General features: G+C 41.2%; 1 protein-coding gene across 4 annotated transcripts in view; it reads right to left on the bottom strand.

The window, feature by feature from the left end:
- STXBP4 (syntaxin binding protein 4) overlaps positions 1-20,573 on the bottom strand; it is a 141,859-nt gene that overhangs the window by 17,244 nt on the left and 104,042 nt on the right. For all 4 annotated transcript variants that reach the window (XM_067463931.1, XM_067463930.1, XM_067463929.1 and 1 more), the window contains one exon: positions 12,942-12,999. In XM_067463931.1, coding sequence (XP_067320032.1) covers positions 12,942-12,999 — 58 coding nt within the window. The remainder of the gene's footprint in view (positions 1-12,941; positions 13,000-20,573) is intronic.

The following is a 20,573-nucleotide window of genomic DNA, read 5'->3' as shown; positions in this document are numbered from 1 at the left end:
TGTCTTTGATCATCTTTTATATTCCTGCACAAAGGAGGGGAGATGTAAAAAGTTCTTAGTTGATACCCACAAAACAGCTGAGCCCAAGAGTCAAGCTTGGGTTGGGTGGAACATGAATGGAGTTTCTCTCTCCAGTCTGACCTTCAAAATCCCCCACAGAAAAGTTGCTACAGCCCCCCCCCCCCAAAAAAAACACCTATGCATAGGCTGCTGTTTTCCGCATTGCTCAAGTTTGAAGATGGATGGAAACAGGATGTCAACTTCTACCAAATACTATAAATGAAATTCTGGCCTAGAACCAATTGTAGAAGTTAACTGACACTTGCAGTTTGGAGGACAGGATTTGTGTTCAAATAAAAGATTGTTAGGTTAGTCCTAACAAAGACAACAAGAGACCTTAGACCAGAGCTTGAAATATTGGCATAATTGTGTTCTTTGCTGTTATGACTCCTAAACTAATGTATATAAAGTGCTCTGAACATCTGGAGGAATGGGAGTGTTACAGAAATGGACAAGAACATGGTTTTGTTTTCTGGAGCACAATTTCCAGAGATCATGCTGACTGCAGGACTCTGAGAGCTATGGTCTAACCCAGACATGGGCAAACTTCAGCTCTCCAGGTGTTTTGAACTTAAACTCCCACAATTCCTAACAGCCGGTAAGCTGGCTGGGACTTCTGAGAGTTGAAGTCCAAAACACCTGGAGGGCTGAAGTTTGCCCATGCCAGGTTTAACCACTGAAAAGGGAACATGCTTCAGTTCACATTAAGGATTTTGAAGTTGTATTGATTTCAATGTGAAAGGTTTAAATGTAGGTCACATGCTTCATATCTGTACTGACTGGAAAGCATTGGATATGGTGATTAGGATGTTGAGTATGGAAGCGCTTGCTCATTTATGAGCATCTTGCTCATCTGTAAAAGCAATAGAGTAACATTGAGAAATTACCCTCACCCAAATATATCTAGTGCTGTGCAGCGTCTATATTACTTGAGCTCTAATCCCTTTAGGGAAAAAGGATGAAATCCAAAAGTAATAAACGCTGCACTGTTTTTCAAGACCATCAAACACCCATGGTGTTATCCCTTGGGATTAAACCACTTTCCTCTGCATTACCATGCTTCTGCTTTTCGGCTTTGCAGGGAAAGCAGGATCCAAAGAAAACAGAAGAAGAAAAACTGAAGCAAGTACAGTAAATCTCTTCCAGGAGCAGCTGAAGGGATTCAGAACATGCTGACAGCTTGGGAAATGACTTATTTTTACAATCAAAACCAGATGGTTCAACCATAAACGTCAACATTTCTTTTAATAACTTTTGTTTATTTGATGGCCAACTGGCCTGAGGTCACAGGAAAATATTGCATTAAAAAAAACCCAACCTGTTGGAGGGAAAAAAGACTATCGGCAAAACTTGTCTCACTCATTTGCCTATTTGTTTTGGTGCATGCGCCTGGAGTGGTTTACAATATCAGGAGCCACAGGGAAAAGACATAATGCTGTAGAAAGGAGTTGGCGATGAACAAGGAATCTCCAAAGCAGTAAAGCAAACATGCAAGGATGAGATGTAAAAGCAAGACATCAAAAGTATAATGGTGCCATCAGCCCAATCTACTGTGGGGAATGGGATGGAAACATACGCAGCTAGAGCAGTGATTCTTAACCTGTGGGTCACGGACCACCAGTGGGCCAAGAAGACAAAAATCCAGTCCACAAGCATCCTTTCTCTTTATTTATTTTATTTATATTCCTTTCACACTGCCTGCCACTCCTTCCCTGTCACTAACCATGGCATATGTTCTGTATCAGAAACTAGAGCTGATGTGGTCTATCCAATGCAATTTTCTGAATCGGCACCCCAAAACCAAATCTAAAGTTCACCAAAACTGATTTGTAACCCTTTTGGTACTAATGTTGAAGAGTGGTCCCTGATCAAAGTGGCCTCTGATCAAGTGGTCCCTGGTAAAAAAAAAAAAAAAAAAAAAGGCTGGGAACCACTGAGCTAGCGGAAGCACCAGAAGGAATGAGAGCAAAGAAAAGCCCTGTGGTTCCAGGATTTGGTTGGTGTGACTGCTATAAAAAAGGTGGTCATATTGGTACTGTTATACTGCTTATCCACACTGGTATAGCATTTCATCTGTGATTAAGATGGCTTTATGTTTTGCTTTGGTTATCTTATTGAAGCCACCTGTTTTATGCTGTTCTCCATTTCACAGATGAAAACTGGGACATGTGTAGCCAAGCATCACAAGAATGGGGTCAAGATTGCACAAGGTATTAGTTAAGGAAAATGCACAAGCTAAGAAGAGAGATTGTAGTTGTTTACTTTTACATGGGCCTGCAGAAAAAGGCAAAATGTTGCCCTATTTCCTCCTCACTGATGAGTAAACTTAGTGCAAATGACTTCTGCACTTTGGAACTAGTTTGAAGAAATTGAAGCAAGCTTAGGAGAAAAAGGAAGAATGAAAGAAGAAGAACTGACACATTTTAAAAGCAGCTGAAGAAAGTGGAATAGAGGATCAATATGGACCATATCTACAAAATTAGAATATTTGGGAGGCATGCTACAATCCAATCCATCCAATGTCTTTTAAGTCCCATGCACTAGAATCCTGGCACTGCCAATCAAAAGATGCTGTGCAGCAATCCCCCCCTCCTTCCCTCCTTCCTTCCTTCCTTCCCTCCTTCCTTCCCTCTTTTTTATTTTTGAGTGTAGGAGAAAAAAGGTGGCAAGACCCCTGAGAAAACACAGGAGGACTACAATGAAAAGATAAAATGTGCATGTATGTAGAAAGACTTTAAAATATTAGGGACAAGATGAATCAGAGACTCAATCCCTACTTGCTCAGGGGAGGAGAGTATACACTTCTGTAAGAGAACTAAGTCATAAAAACTCTGACTCTAAATCAGGGCTTCCAGGAATATTCCTCAATCTAAAACATTCTTAACTACCTTTACTAGTACATAATGTATCCGAAAGAGATGGAATTTGCTTTTGAATATATACACAGTACAGCAGGTAGCAGTCAATTGGGTAGGGGTAAAATCCTTGGAAATTTTACACATATGCAGGCAGTGGGTGGGTGTGGGAGGGAAGCAAGACCTTACCTACATTTTAAGAATTAGTTTCATGATGCTGAGCTGCAATATGGCAAAGCTGAAATGAGGTGGGAGGACAGAAGACACTGCCTGGAGTGAGTTGTTCTGGAACTTGCTGGCATGGCCACTCTTGCCTTATGCTTCTGTCTCCATTCAAGCTGACATATATTTTGAGTTGCTTTTAAAATATCTACTGTGACAATTGGGGCCATACATTATTCATTTACGTATCAAATTCTGCATTAAGAAAAGCTAGGTTTTGTGACCTGTCTAAATGAGACACATACCTTGCTTATTCTGAGCCCCACCACTCATAGGAAGCGATTGAAAAAGTTACTTTTGGGTAATGGCAGCATCTAGAAACTTCCAATGACCATGATGAGAGGGAGAGTCTTGGTGCCATTATTTAAAAAGCCAAGTTTCTTATGACACGGCTATTTCTATTTGTTGAATTCATCATGTTAAGTGAACATGGAAGTGAGGTGACATGAAAAATAATGGGAGACAGTATTAAAAGAGATAACAGATTGAATATGACTCCATGCTACTTATATGTAAGACATATGTAAGGTCTCTACAATCTTTCTTTTGTTGACTTAACCCACTTGGACAGTATGCCAATTTGATTGTTTATATGGTGAAAAATGGATGGAGTGAAACCAGGAATCATAGAATCACAGAGTTGGAAGAGACCTTGTGGGCCACCCAGTCCAACCCTCTGCCAAGAAGCAGGAAAATTGTATTCAAAGCACCCCCAACAGCCTCTGTTTAAAAGCCTTCAAAGAAGAAGGCTCCATCACTGTCTAGGGCAGAGAGTTCCACTGCTGAACAGCTCTCACAGTCAGGAAGTTCTTCCTAATGTTAAGGTGGAATCTCCTTTCCTATAGTTTGAAGGAGCCATGTGATGGCTGCTTAAAAGCTTGCTCCACAGTGCTATTAAAACACATGTTGTACTTAGAAATGTATAATTTTCTAAATCTTGCCTCTGATAATCTACTGCATCTGAGGACTTTTCCACATTATCTGCTTTAAACTGGAATATATGAGTCTCCACTATCAGAATACTTGGGATAAACAGATAATCTGGGATCAGATCCTGGGATACAGAGATAGTGTGGAAGGGCCCTGAATCTGTCTAACCTTTTCAGCTTTAGATTGAAAGGGAACTCTGTAGGTGGATTTAAATTAGGAATGTATAGCATTTAAGAGAATGGTATTTGGTTTATTGTAGGCAACAAACTCTTTAGAATGCAAAGTGTTTTGCTGAGTAGTTTGACAGTTTGTTTCTATTCAAACAGTTGTGAATTGAATGGAGTAAGTACTCCACACACATGGCAACTGAACATAAACCTTAACTATTCCTTGCCTAAGAAAATTTTATGAAATCTGTGAGGTTGCCATAACTCAGTAGGGAACTTGAAGCACATACAGCATGAAGGAGGCTAGTGTGGCAGGATGAAGCACTCTGTGAGGAATCAAAGTCTTAGAAGGAATTTAACCAGCTGGCTTGTGTTTCAGGCTACAGTGGAACTCATTTCTGTGAATATCACAGAGGAATAAAACATTTATACAAAGACATCCTGATTGGGAAAACATTTCTGATCCCTACGAACCTGAGCTGATAAAACAATAAATCACTGCAGTGAATGTTTAAATCCTTTAGTGTAATGTATGAGTTCCTTCATGATGTCTCATTATATGCGCGTTTAATCATCCATCCTGCTAAACATTCAGCCATTGATTCAGGTGACAAGAGCCACACGGGAGCTGTGAAAAGCATATATGCATCACCCAAAGGCTTCACGTATTTCGGGTGAGAGAGGGTTGTCTGTGGTTAATGACTACATAATTCAATCCAACATCCTCCAGTTACTCCCATTTGTCATGACTACCAATGCAAACTCCTATATCTAATTTTTTGCCACGGAGAGACACCAATGGTGGAATGGTTCTAATGCTCTCATGGCTGCAGCAACTTCAAATACCCAACAGCAAAAGGAAGGATTGAAATCCATAGCTAAGCAATACAAGAGGGTTACAGTATTAGCAGTAGTGCTGTTAAGTACCAACTATTCCACTAATCCCTGTTTAAACACACAATGGCTACATTAAAGCCTTCTGAATGGGATCATCTGATTAGAAGCTTCCAAGTATGTTTTCTTTCAGAGAAAGGATACCTTTATAACTGGACAACAGATTTCTTTAGAAATCTGGGTCACGGCTGACCGGTTCTAAGGGATGATGGCCAACCTATGCTACTTCTTGATTTGAACAGGGTAAACACTTGGCAGATAGAAATGAACATCTTGGAAGATGGATTGGAAACATATCAGCTGACATCCTTACCTCCTGGGTAATTATGAAAAGATTATGGTACCAGATTTCCTTAACAGACATCCTAATATTAGCGGAAACAATCTCATTCCTTTTTAAAGATGAATCTATTTATATTCCATTTGTCTTATGCTTACCTCCTGCATTTCAGAGAGTGAATATAGCCCAGTGCAATATGTATAGCACTACACAGCCAGTGTTGGTATACTTGAGCAGCTGTTAGCCCTCTAACAGGACACACCAGTATTGGTGCTTACTTTGCCTGGGAAGCAGATGGATACAAGCCATCATTTTAAAGTTATCTCAGAGCCTTAGAGAAGGTGGAAAGAATGGTCTGCTGAATATTGCTAGAATGCAAATCCCAGCATTTCTCAAAATTTCTTATTCTGGTTGGCTCTAATGAGAGCCAGATTGATGCGGCATCCACACTGTGCCTTCTACCAAGTGCAATGCAAATATGCAATGCAAAATTTTCTAGCACTGAATAGAGAATTCCTATTGAAACAAAGGGTGTTATGAGTTGGCAGAGTTCTAGCTGGAAACCTCTGGATCACCTCTTATTGTGAATCATTGAACTCTATATGGCAGTATTTACCCAGGTAGTTCAGTATCTGCAGGCCCCAGATCGACCTTGCCTATCCCGAACCTCCCAAACAAGGCTTCTCCTTCTACAAAAAAACTTTGCTTAAACAGCCAGATCTTCCTGATGGATGAGAGAAACAAATTTTTGAGCCCTGTATCTTCTTTGACCTGGCAACACTACTTTACACTGGAAACACTGCTAAAGATCCTAAGAATGTTGATAGAGAACTTGACACACCAGGTTGTGTCCACAGTAGCTTCTCTTTCAAGGCAATAACAAACATCATGCAGCATGTTTGATCAAGAATGGAAACACCCAGACTTCTAGGACTCCTATTTGAATTGTGATACTTACTTTATAGAAACAATTCAATTTGCATGAATGATGTCTTATCTAATTTGGCCCATAGTTGGCGGGGAGCCTGATACAACTAGATGTGTCCTAAAAACACTTTTCCATCTGTGTAAACTTGTTCTCAAAGGAAAGACACTTGAAGGACTGAAATCAAATTAGGACACATTCACACCTGAATGTCTGTGTAAGTGTGCAAAACAGACCCATCCAAATGCATGGGTTAGGTATCAATACTTTGGGGAGAATCCTGACTTATGAAGTACAAGATAAAGAGTGAGAAATTTCAAAACAATCCAATGAGGATTGCATATGTTTAGCCTCTACACAATACTGTCTACCTTTTTAGGGTGCCTGCTGGTGGAATGAAATACCCCAGGAAAGTCATGGAACACTGAATAGGAACACTTCCCATTATCACCTTTTGGCATTTCCTGCTTATTTAGGTTAAATGCAAAATCTGAAATTGGCTATGAATTTAGGCTGTTCACAGAAAGAGCAGCCTTATCCAGGATGGACTGTCAAGAATCAGAGGAAACCCCTTAGTCTTTCTTCTGGGAGAGGATCAACCTTGAACCATAACAGTCCTATCATGGCACACAGTCACATAATGATGACCCCTGAAGAATTTCTGAGCAACATTCAAAAAGCATCATTAGATATTTCAAGTAGAGCAAAAGACCAACTTCTGTTATCAGTTCCTTAGTTTCTGGTGTCCAGAGCAGTGTGTGATGCAAGCAGAAAGCAGACATGTGGCAGCAAGGATTTTTGTGGAACCAATATGTACAGATGGATGCCACATGTAAGCAGAATCTCAAACGAAAGCCCTGGGTTTTAGCCCCCTAATAAAAATGAGTGAACATCTTTAACCCAGAAAGACTAGTCAGCTTCCCAAAGCTCAATTCGCTGGAGTTTCCTCCTCACTCAACAAGAGTAAATTTATTCTGTTACATCTGGATACAGAAGAGGAGCAACCAAACAGGGATGCTTCGGGGTTATGACTACAATCCCAAGGATTTCAGTGTTTTGGTGAAGATGTTACAGGGCTGGCAGTCTAGCCCGATACCTGTGAAATCTCTCCCACAGCCTGCCTAGTTTATGCTACAGATTACATACTGCTGATGTGTTTATTGTCTTTGAAATGTTACTCTGCAATGTACAATACTGGCAAAGGCGGAATGGACCTCTCCTCTACATGTTTCGTTACCATGGTGCAATTCAAACACACAAATCCAAACAGCAACCAAAGCAAAAAGTACAGCACAAGAAATGGCAGCACAAAAGGATAACTAGACAATTCAAGGCAGTCATGCTTCAGGCCATGCAAATTAAATATATAAAGCAAGTCAGTTCAGTTACACTTGCTCTTTGCTCACACAAAGGAAATCAGGAGCCAGATATAACCGTGTACTCATTTTTTTCCCTGTACTCAAAAATGTTAAGCACAAAGCCTTTCTACCCTGAATATATGGTTGCATATTTGGGCAAATTTTCAGAAATGAAGTAAAATGACATTTTCATTCACTGCACCAGGCAAGATGTAGAGTACTTAGTTGAACCCTTTTTCTGAGTAGATATCAATCAGAAAAAATAGATTTCTTTCGTCAGTCAGATTCCCAACTGTCCATCTTCTTCCTTGTGTGACTTCCACAACTGAAGACTCCGGATAGCACCCCCATGGTATCCTTTTCAAGAAACTTGTTATTATTGTGTGCCTTCAAGTAATTTCCATCTTGCAGTGACTATATGGCAGCCCTGTCACAAGGTTTTCTTGGGAAGAATTGTTCAGAGGGCTTGCCATTGGCTTTGTCTGAGGTTGAGAGTGTGTGTTTTGTCCAAGGTTACCCAATTGATTTCTATGGCTTAGTGGGGATTTGAAACTTGGTCTCCAGAACTGTATTCATTAATGCTCAAATGACACAAAACACTGTGGATTCTTGAAATTCTTGACACAAGACTATTCTCCAAATTCTTAACTTTAAAAGGGTGTCTGCCAACAAATACCAGATCTCTCTCAAGTCTATTACATTCATTTCAAGAGGGTTTGCATCTATACAATTATTTGAGGATTTATCTCTTTAAAATGAAAATGTTTAAGAAAAACTTTTAATTACTACAGGCCTAAAGAATAAATGAGGAAATGGGATTTATCTTTGCAAATAAAAGAAACACCCTTCTCTCCAGAGAATTATTCCTTTTCATGTTTTGTGAAATGTGACATTGTGTTTCAAAATAGTGTGTAATGACAATGTCTTCTCTATGTCGTCTCTGCTTGAAGTCCCAAGAAGGAACTTAGAAAGTGATTTGTTTTCATATATCATGTTGCTCTTTTGCCAACTACAGATGACTTTTCATCATACATGCAAATTTCCATCCTTAACCTTTTCACTTTGATGAGATGTTTTCTATTATACATTTGAAGTGAGGGATCACTATTTAACATGAATAACAGTATGCACACATGTGGACACACACAGATACAATCAGATATAGAGTTTAGTGTGTCGCTTCCTCACCAAAAAATATCTCCTGGAAGTATCCTTTATTATAAGGGAAATTCTTTATTTACGGGAAAAAAATATTGTTCCTTATACTGCTGGCAGATGTTCCTTATTAGAAGAAATCTCCTCTGTTTCAGGCTCAGAAAGCTTGCCCTTTTCAATAGACTGAACAAGATGCCTCATTTTATATGTGAGTGGGGACAAGTGTTATATTTATAGAGAAACACATGACTAAGTGAACTGAAATCAATACTTCCATTTGGTATTTAAGCAAAAAGACAAACTTATTAACAGCTGGTTCCTGGCTATCATCCATGCAAGTAATGAATTTCAATTTCTCCTTATTATTAATTTGAAAATTGGACAAACTACATGGGAAGTAATTTTTCTACCAAAGCTGATGAATAGAAAAATTCAAGTTGGAAAAGGCATGATCAGATATGGTACCAGTCTGTAGATATAAGCAAATAAAAAAGATAAGAAGCTGATCAATACATAATTTATTCCAGAGATATATCAAGAGAAGATATTTTAACACAACTGAAATGCTCAAGAGAATCAGCATGGTATAATGATTTGAATGTTGGGCTATGATTCTGGAAACCAAGATTTCATTCTCAACCTGGCCACGAGAAGTCCCTGGGTAGCCTAAGGCACATCACATACTTTCAGCATGAAAATCCCATGTTAGGGTCACCTTAGGGTCTCCATAAGTCAAAAAAGGCATGAAGGCACACAGCAACAGAAAGAACAACAACAAATGTGTCCCATGTTAGGATTCCACAACTGTCTTTGCAAGATTCATGATGAGGGCCAATGGTCAATGAGGTGAAGTGAATTGCTTTGGAAGGGTATGTATGTGTGTTTATGCACATGCACACACATAGGATGATGGCAGCAAGTCATGTTTGAATAGCAGAACCAAACACAATTATTGACATTATCATCATGGAATAACATGCCGAAACGATATATATTTCATTACAGCAAATGTTGCGTTCATCATTTGTACATGTGACTCTGTGCCATACCCTGAGCTTTACTTCAGGGAATCAAAGACCTTATGTTATAACCGCTTCAAAGAAAAGGTTAACTTTTACAGTATTCAGATGCCACAGCTCCTCCTTGAAAACTAGGACCATGGCTTAATACTAAATGCGTAAGATGCTGTCTTATACTCAGTCACACTTTTGATCCATCTGGCCCAATGATGGTAGCTCAGGCTGACCATAATAGATCTTCAGGCCTTTATTTTTCAGTAGCCTTATTTGGGGATTCCTAATAGTTTTCCAAGAGATGAGTTATTGTGTTCAGAGTGCTACGGTGATAGAGGCGGGAAGGGACTGCTGTAGATGGCAATTTCAAGAGAAGTCTATGTAAGGGCAGTAAGCTGTCAAATATTTAGTTTATATTATTACGTTTTTACCAACACTAAATTGTATGCTTCCTGCCATCTTTGATTAGAGCAGTAGTTGCCAACCTTTGGTTCTCCGGGTGTTTTGGACTGCAACTTCCAGAGATACCAGCCATCTTACCAGTTGTTAGGAATTATGGGAGCTGAAGTTCAAAACATCTGGAGGACCAAGTGTTGGGAACCACTGGATTAGAGTCTTCCAATACTTTTGGTTTTCATCGGCTTCTTTTCTCTAATCATAGTGCATGCTGAGGAACTACCTCATGCTACTTTGAAGCCTACTGTCTCCTAAGCTTGTAAGAGGGAGGAATGGTTATGGTCTTTGTGAAAACATGGATGTATATTAAGGTGGACAATTCACTTGGCTGAAAAAGATTCTGAACTGGCATCCTGCTACAGAAGACATTTTACCTATTTTATATAGATTGTAGCATAAAACTAGCCTGCAATGGAAGCAAATTTCTCCAGGAGTGTAAAAGTGTTTCTTTTAGAGGAAATATCAGATTCCAATTCCATTATTTCATAGAATCATAGAATCATAGAATCAAAGAGTTGGAAGAGACCTCATGGGCCATCCAGTCCAACCCCCTGCCAAGAAGCAGGAATATTGCATTCAAATCACCCCTGACAAATGGCCATCCAGCCTCTGCTTAAAAGCTTCCAAAGAAGGAGCCTCCACCACACTCCGGGGCAGAGAGTTCCACTGCTGAACGGCTCTCACAGTCAGAAAGTTCTTCCTAATGTTCAGATGGAATCTCCTCTCTTGTAGTTTGAAGCCATTGTTCCGCGTCCTAGTCTCCAAGGAAGCAGAAAACAAGCTTGCTCCCTCCTCCCTGTGGCTTCCTCTCACATATTTATACATGGCTATCATATCTCCTCTCAGCCTTCTCTTCTTCAGGCTAAGCATGCCCAGTTCCCTGAGCCGCTCCTCATAGGGCTTGTTCTCCAGACCCTTGATCATTTTAGTCGCCCTCCTCTGGACACATTCCAGCTTGTCAATATCTCTCTTGAATTGTGGTGCCCAGAATTGGACACAATATTCCAGATGTGGTCTAACCAAAGCAGAATAGAGGGGTAGCATTACTTCCTTAGATCTAGACACTATGCTCCTATTGATGCAGGCCAAAATCCCATTGGCTTTTTTTGCCGCCATATCACATTGTTGGCTCATGTTTAACTTGTTGTCCACGAGGACTCCAAGATCTTTTTCACACGTACTGCTCTCGAGCCAGGCGTCACCCATTCTGTATCTTTGCATTTCATTTTTTCTGCCAAAGTGGAGTATTATTTGGGGTATTATTTACTGCTTTGCCCACCAATATTGTGGAAGGCTGAAAACTGAGAACCATTGGCAGTATTGCAAAGGTTGCTGGACTGATCATAAGTGAATGAAAGCATAAAGCAGTGGTTCCCCACCTGTGGGTCCCCTGATGTTTTGGCCTTCAACTCCCAGAAATCCAACCAGCTGGTAAACTGGCTGGTATTTCTGGGAGAAAATTCTGGAGCACCCTACAGTATTCTTCTTCTTGCAATTCTTTGCATAGCCAGGAATCACATCTGAAAGAGGGTATGGGCTCACAGTGACCTGTATCAGAGTCACAATCTGGGCATTGGGTTTTTCTTGCTGCAGAACTGGGGCTCTCAGGTGTTGTAAGTGGGAGCAAAACCATTCAGGCCATGCCAACACTGGTTTTATAAGTGCTCTTTGTCACTGCTGGGGAACCTTTTTCTTCCTGGTTTGATGCCTGGCTGTCATCTCCAAATTCATCATTTAAATGGACTAGGGTTAGAGTTATAGGAATGTCAATCAAGAGAAAACTATATGAGTTTGTATACTAACCTACAGTTTAAAGAAAATGAAGCTTAGTAGCAAGCAATACATTATTTGATTGGACATAGAATGGCATGTCAAAATAATATATTGTAGGGGACGTGGTAGCGCAGTGGTTAAAACTACTAGCTGCAGGAAATCTGCTGACCAGAGGGTTAGCAGTTTGAAGTTGCGAGTCAGGATTAGCTCCTGGCTGTCAGCTCTAGCTTCTACCTATCTAGGAGTTCGAAAGCATGCAATGCGAGTAAATCAATAGGTACCACCTTGGCGGGGAGGTAAAAGGGCGCTCTATGCAGACATGCTGGCAACGATTGGAGAAAGTCTATGGACAACAGGCTCCTCGGCATGGAACAAGAGCACCTCCCCATGGCAGTTGAGCATCACCTCCAGACACTGGAGATGGAAAGGGAAAGGCCTTTACCTCTGTCTATATGTGTACTGTATGTTGTTTGCCTTATATTTATAAACTGTAATCCACTCTGAGTCCCTTCGAGGCAATAAAACTGAATTATTGTTATTATTATTATTACTTTAGCCCACTAACAGATCTCATTGATCTCAGTATTCCGGCTTAATAAGGAGCTAGATTTCAGTTTAGCACCCTAATCTTATAGTTATGCACAACTGTGATGAATCAGAAAATGGGTCACCTGGAGAATGCTTTTGCTGGCTGGGTAAAAATAACACACTGGCTAGGTCTATTGCCCACATATTCTCATAGTGCCCAGAAGATTTAAAGCCTTTGTTTCTTTTCTTTCACACTAAATGTTTTTATCTGCTGTTTTCCAGATGTGTTACTATGTAATTCCAGACAGTGTATGATCATACTCACTTGATGAAGTATTTGATTCCATCTGCTGTATAGGCTTCTTCCCATCCATAAGGCAGACCTAAATGGATTCAGGATAGAGACAGAGATGAAAAACAGAAAAAAAACATACACTATGAATAATTTTAAACACAATGTTCTGTTTTGAAATAGCATCTACTAAAAATGTGTGCATCAAATTTTCTAAAACCTGGAGCATAAACAAGTACAAACTGTTTCAACAATGCTGTAGAAAGTGAATATTCAACGCAGAAAGTCTCCAATCTGATTAGCAGACAGATCACAAAAATGAAGGGGTTTAGCACATGACATCAACTGTGGATCCTAATGTGAATTCATCATTACTCTTCAGACAAGTGTCACCTCTATCAAAATTTTCACTTTTAATTTACTCACCATAAAACTAACTTTAACCCTTTACAGACATGCTTCCTTTGTGGTAACTGCATTTATAAGCAGCTATAACTGCCATTGTGTCAATAAAATATCTGATTTCATCAAGCAGCTATCAGCATATACTGATAGTAGTGTGAATTCTGAGAGCTATCCAATCAGTAAACAGCTAGGCAGCATATAAAGGTGTGTTATACAAAAAGAGTGGCAACTAAATACTGAAAAAGTAGACACCTGCTGAATGCAGTAACAAATATTGTAGAAGTTTCTTGAAAAATAAAAGCCTTGTTCCCCAAATTATCACACATATATAGCTTTAAGAGAAAAGGGGGGGGGGGGGGTGAGGACTACACTGAGAAATGTAGTGAAGGAATGAGAAATCTAAGTATTTCCCATTAAATATTACTTTCAAAATCATTTTTATAGAATATTTTGGCAATAGTTATAAGTATGTTGGTGAGCCACAGTGTCTAAACACTTGTTCTACAAATCATGAAAACTTTAGTTTGAAGAACCAGAGTGAGCTTGCCACAAACTCACGGTAAAAATCCACAATCTCCCATTCTCAGCATTCCATTATCCTTATAGGTTTCTATAAAGACTGCAAAATATAAAGTACTTTGAATGATGGCAGGACTATAAAAAAATAGCACGTGGAGCCAGCAAAAGGAGCCAGTCAAGGGAGTTTAGGGGGTCTCCTGGTAGAGTCATGTGCATTGGTATGTGCCTAATGATGCTAATCTTTAGTGCCAGTCCTACTCCAAGAGCCAGCATGCCTTATTCAGTAGGTTTGCTTTGTAGACGATCTCTAAATTCCTCCTACCCAGAATGTGATTTTCCATACCCAGTTTTGAAATGGTTTCACATGCACTTCTCATGCTGTATGCAGACCTTGACTTTTCATCAGCCTGCTATTCAATTGGCAAGTGCAACCTTTGCAGACAAGAATGCTGGCGGCTGATACAAAGCTTGTTGCCAGAAAATAGTGCTCTTCCCCTTGTTTTTGCTTTTTGCCTGCTCTGTGGAAAGGGCCCTGAAAGCCTCTGCAGGCTTTTAATGTGTGCACTGTGCAGACTATTTCTGAAACACACAAAACTAAACATTTCAAGGGCACAGTTTAATTTGCAGATCTTTGCATCAATGCTAATTTGAAAATAAATTCCTGCATAATGTATTCCAGCCTTGATTGAATTTCTGTCTGGAGAAAAAAGCTGGATTTCACTGGGCAACTGCCATGGGCTATAAATAAATAGTAATGCAAGTATTTTCAAGGTAATTAGCTGGATGTGTGTGAAATGACTAAAACACAGGTATAACCAAATTTATGTATCTCCGCCTTCTTTGTGCAAGGAAGATATCCAGCTGTAAGATTAAACAAGAAGTAGAAAACAAAAGTCTAAAACTGCTGAAGCATTGATAAAAGCAAAACAAAGTAACGTAAATATTTAGCTCTGGTCAGAACCATCTCTTTGAAAAAGTGCTGCAACTGGTCACTTCCCTGCAAAAGGCTGCTTCCCAGTTCTATTTCACCTCTGCAGATCCTGGCATAGCATTTTCTGTGGAAGTGAATGGCACAATCTGAGGCAAGCTAAGAATGGTTATGACCTGCTCCAGAAAGCCATGCTAGTAGCATTTTGTGGCCTGAAAGAAAGTTGCACTGAAAACAATGAGACTTGCTTTGTATGGGATTTTAATAGTTGTAGGATTACACTGCTATAAATCTAGTTCAGTGCCTTCATTTTTGAAGAGATAGGTGACTGAATTCCCATTGATTCTTTAGTTTTAGTTTTCATTGCATTTTGTTTTATCTCTTCTGTTGCACCCCATTTGTCAGGGGTGATTCCATTTGTCAGGGGTGATTTGAATGCAATATTCCTGCTTCCTGGCAGGGGGTTGGACTGGATGGTCCATGAGGTCTCTTCCAACTCTTTGATTCTATGATTCTATGTTGACGTGGATTCTAAAGGAGTGTGTGTGTTACGGTTTTCTGATGTTGTTTTCCATCTTATTACTAAAAAATGGTTGTATCAATTGGCCAGTACCTTTTCAGTTACAAAAACAAGCTGAGGTACAGTAAAGGAAACATGCCCTTTGTGGTTTAAGCCTTCAAGTTAAATGAATATCCTAATACTTCTTATTCACTGTGGATATTCTTGACTGTATTGGCTGTAGACGAAGGGCTAATGAAACGTTGTAGTGCAATAGTTTGAACAACTGGACTATGACTCTGGAGGCTAGGGTTCAAATCCCCGATAGCCACATAAACCCACTAGGTGACCTTAGGCAAATCATACCTCTCAGTCTAAAAGGCAAACAAGCTCTGCAGAGATCTTATCAGGAAAGCACCATGTTTGATTCATCTTGGGGTCACCATAAACTGAAAATGACTTGAAGGCACACAGCAGCAATAACAACAAATGCTACTACTGGGAGAGGCTGTCACTGCAGTAGTTTTAAAAGGTGTTTCTTCTCCAAAATCCTTTGGAATTCTCCAGATGCTTAAAAAGTACTTCCTTAAGAGCAAACCAGCTTCCAGCTTCCAAATGGAAATGGAAGCAGCCTCCTCCTGCTTCTCCTTTCAAGGTAGATGCCGCCTTGAGGGGAACGTATGTGGAAAAGGGAAAGGAAAGCAAGGAGGGAGGGAGGGAGGTTGCATTGCTGAGGAGAGAGAGAGAGGAGGAGTCTCCAGAAGGTGCAGGGAAGAGGGGAGGGAAGGATGAGAAATGGGGGGGGGGGGGAGAGGTTTGACCTCACAACGTCTGAGGATGCCTGCCATAGGTGCAAGCAAAACGTCAGGAGAGAATGCTTCTGGAACCTGACCATAGAGAGCGAAAACATTACAGCAACCCACAGATTCCTGTATAATCCATTATAATATTTTCTTGGCATTGAGGTTGGGCTGACTAGCCTATAGTTTCTTGGAACTTATTATGTTATCGTTGCTATGGGGTTAGATACCTGCTCCAGGCCTGGAGACCTTTTCAAGGTAATCCCAGGTTTCCAGATTCAGGTTGTATTTCTGGTTTTTGTTATGCAGAACAGCATAAAATTTGAAAACTCCCTGTCAAAATGCTTCTAAAATGCCCTTTATGATTAACTTTTGAGTTAACTGAAACCATTACTGATTACACCACTGAAGGAAATTCATTTTTTCTTGTTACATAACTTTGGGAACGTGACCTTATTACACCCCCAAACAGAGAAGTTAATAAAGAGCTACAAACTGCACATGTTAGTGAAAGTATACAATGTCTGTAATGCTACAACATAATGAGAAAAGTGGGGGCTTCCACCAGTTACTTTCTCAGTGTCAGCCTCTGACCCATTTTAATAAAGAGAGGAACTCAGCTGAGAAGGTCAATAGCCAGCCAGGGACAATGGAATCAATAGTAAAACAAGCCAGGAAGGGATAAATGTAGATTTCCAACAGGAAGCATCCACTGATAGAAACAATCTGCAGCAGACATACATTGAAGCAAGTGGGTAAATGGAACAAGAATAGAAGGTCTTTTATGAAGATGGGCTTCTAGCACAGGAGGGGTTGCACCTCATAGAAGTTGGCAGGAATGTTTTGCTGAGAAACTCGCAAACCTGATCAGGTGGATGTTAAACTGGGTTGTGTTGGGGAGGGTCAGGGCCGGCCCTAGGTAATTTTCAATGGTAAGCAAACATTATTTTGGCGCCCCCCCCAAAAAAAACCCCCCACAAAAACCAATCACTGAAAAATAAAAGGTAGAGGTGAATAAAGAGTTACCTTAAAACCAGAAGGTTACTTACATTATGTTCATATAGTTACATTACATAGAATTAACACAAATTAATGTTTTTTAAATGCAAATATTTTATTAAACTTGGCAACAATTTTAAGTTTTTGTTGTTATTTTTGATCTACAAGTATGACACAAAGGTTTCACAGAAAATACAAGATCTTTGCATTATGACAATTCCGCTGAGACAATTGAAGACAGAACAGCCCTTAATACATGCATACATATACATACACATACATACATATATATATTATTTTATTTGGAATTGCAAATTGCAATGCATTCCATCACACACACACTTAAATAAATATTCTGTGTTTACGGAATGAACGGCTTCCTTTCTGCAAGGACTTCTTCTAGAATGCATGGCAATTCCAAAGAAAATAAAATATTTTGGACCACAACAAGTAAGTCCACTGAGATGACTAAAGATAGAATAACCTTATCTATATAAATAAATATATAATTTTCGTTTGTGGGATTAACATAACTCAAAACCCGCTGGACGAATTGGCACCAAATTTGGCAGCAAAACACATACTAATCCAATCTATGTCCGTCAAACAAAAAAAATCTCTGGCTGCTTCTCATTATTTTATTTTGCATACCACCACACTACCCCAGGGTGCTATTATTATTATTATTATTATTGAGTCTAAATTGCCATCTATCAGGAGTGTTTCAGTTGTGCTTTTCGCTTATGCCAGAAGGAAGTTGGATTGGATGGACCTTGGAGGTCTCCCTACTTTATGATTCTATTACTATTATTAATAATAGTATTATTATTAAGCAGAGTCTCTATGGCCATCTGTTAGGAGTGCTTGGATTGTGTTTTTCCCTTATGGCAGAAGGAGGTTGGACTGGATGGCCCTTGGAGGTCTCTTGCAACACTAGGATCCTATTACTGTGAATTCCTCCCAAATCCCTCCAGAGTTTTCTGCTGGTCATGGAGGTTCTGTGTGCCAAGTTTGGTTCAGATCTGTCATTAATGGGAGTTTTAATGGTCTGTGGAAGTCTGAGCTGAATCAGTTGAAGGTACTCCAAATCCCATCAGCTTAATTAGCATTCAATGGTCTTGCAGACAAGAGTCAATCAAGGCCAGCTAATATGTCTTAACAATGGATTCCCCTGGGCAGGAAGCAGCCAGGCTTTGAAGCTGCAAGGTTATTTGCTGCATCAGAAGCAAACCAAGGGTAAATTTGTAATGTATATAGAAAACACAAAGTTTAAAAACTTGGCATCCAGCTGCAAGGTCATTCAGTGCTAATCAAGGTGGCCAATGGCAACACTCACACTTGCCTCAAGCAGGCAAGAGTTCTTCTTCCCACTCTGGACATCATTCCACAGGGATATATATAAACCCCACTTGCCAAGTTTCCAACAGAGTTCCCAACCTCTGAAGATGCCTGCCATTTATAACACATAACAATCTAATAAATATAAATAATTATTATGTTAAAAATAATAACGTAATAAATAATAATTGTAAATAGAGTAATAAATATAATAAAATATAATAAGAATAGTAATAATTCCAAAGCTGAGAAGGAAATGGGGGCGAGTCAGTTTCCAACAGACCTCCCAATCTCTGAGGATGCTTGCCACTGATGTGGGTGAAACGTCAGGAGAGAATGCTGCTGGAACATTTTGAGCCTTCCAGGCGAAGCAGAGGCTTCAAAGGGCAGAGAGAAGAGCATGGAGTGGGGCAACAGCAGCAGCGAGGTCTTCCCCTCTTCTCCTCCAGGGTCTTCCTCCTCTCCGTTTGGAGATCCCCAAATGGAAAGGAGGAAGAAGAGCCCAGAGGAGAAGGAGATGGCCAAGCCTCGCTGCTGCTGCTGCCCCACGCTCCTCTTCTCGCAAGAAGAGGGGCGAGAAGAGAGCAGCAACAGCAGCAACAGCAGCAACAGCAGCGAGGTCTTCCCCCCTTCTCCTCCAGGGTTTTCTTCCTCCTCCTCCTCCTCTCCATTTGGAGGTGTCTAAACGGAGAGGAGAAGGAAGAAGCGCCCAGAGGAGAAGGAGATGGCCAAGCCTCGCTGCTGCCCCACACTCCTCTCGCCGCTCTACGAGGTGCACGGAGCATGAGGGGAGGGAAAGGCATGCACCTTTCTCTTCTCCCTCGCACGCCTTTCCTGCCTCTGCCGCCAGGAAAGGCACATGCGGGGCGAGAGGGGAAGAGCAGAGGCGCGCGCCTTTCCCTTATTTATTTATTTATTTATTTATTACTTGCACTTATTTACCGCCACTCTCAGCCCAGGGGGCGACTCGTGGCGGTGAACAACAACATAGAAAAGACAATTTACAGTAATCAAAACAGTACATAACATGCTACTACTACTTGACATATACTTATACTAAAAATCCGCTTCGTCATATCATGGGTCATAGTCAGTCTCATAGTCGTGGTCCATTCCGGTCATCAATTGCCAAAAGATATAGCACTCAGTTGAAGGCCAACTCGAAGAGCCATGTTTTTAGGCTCTTACGAAAGGCCATAAGGGAGGGCGCCTGTCTAACTTCAGTAGGGAGGGCGTTCCACAGCCGGGGGGCCACCACCGAGAAGGCCCGCTCTCTCGTCCCCGCCAGGCGTGCCTGTGTGCTCCCTACGCCCTGCTCCTGTTAACAACATGGCTGCCGCGCGCTGGACTAGCTGGAGCTTCCGGGCCGTTTTCAAGGGCAGCCCCACGTAGAGAGCGTTGCAGTAGTCGAGGCGGGATGTGACCAAAGCGTGTACCACCGTGGCCAAGTCAGACTTCCCAAGATACGGGCGCAGCTGGCGCACGAGCCTGAGCTGTGCAAATGCTCCCCTGGTCACCGCTGAAACCTGGGGATCCAGGCTCAGCGACGAGTCCAGGGTCACACCCAAGCTGCGAACCTGAGCCTTCAAGGGGAGTGCGACCCCGTCCAGCACAGGCTGTAACCCTATACCCTGTTCGGCCTTGCGACTGACCAGGAGTACCTCTGTCTTGTCTGGATTTAATTTCAGTTTGTTCGCCCTCATCCAGACCATTACAGCGGCCAGGCACCGGTTCAGGACTTCGACGGCCTCCTTAGTAGCAGGTGGGAAGGAGTGACAGAGTTGGACATCATCTGCGTACAGATGACACCGCACCCCGAAACTCCGGATGATCTCACCCAGCGGCTTCATGTAGATGTTAAACAGCATGGGGGACAGGATGGAACCCTGAGGGACCCCACAGGTCAAAGGCTGTGCCTTCCCTCTTGCTCCATGCGCAGCTTTTCTGCCTCCTCCTGCCGTTGTCCCTGCCACCGCGCGTGGGACGAGGCCCAATTGGAGGAGCATTTAAGGAGGCGCATGACGCCCCTCGGAAAAACAAAGTGTTCCGCGGTCGCTTACTTCGAGTAATGGAAAAGCCGGCCCTGGGGAGGGTGATAGTATTCCTGGGGACAGTATTTTATCAAGGTCCAAAGATAACAGCCTAAATGTAACATATCTTGATTCCAGTAAGGCCTT

This window comes from Anolis sagrei, chromosome 2 (genome assembly GCF_037176765.1).
Source record: "Anolis sagrei isolate rAnoSag1 chromosome 2, rAnoSag1.mat, whole genome shotgun sequence".
NCBI classification, from domain to species: domain Eukaryota; kingdom Metazoa; phylum Chordata; class Lepidosauria; order Squamata; family Dactyloidae; genus Anolis; species Anolis sagrei.
This window is presented reverse-complemented; position numbering and strand designations above follow the sequence as displayed.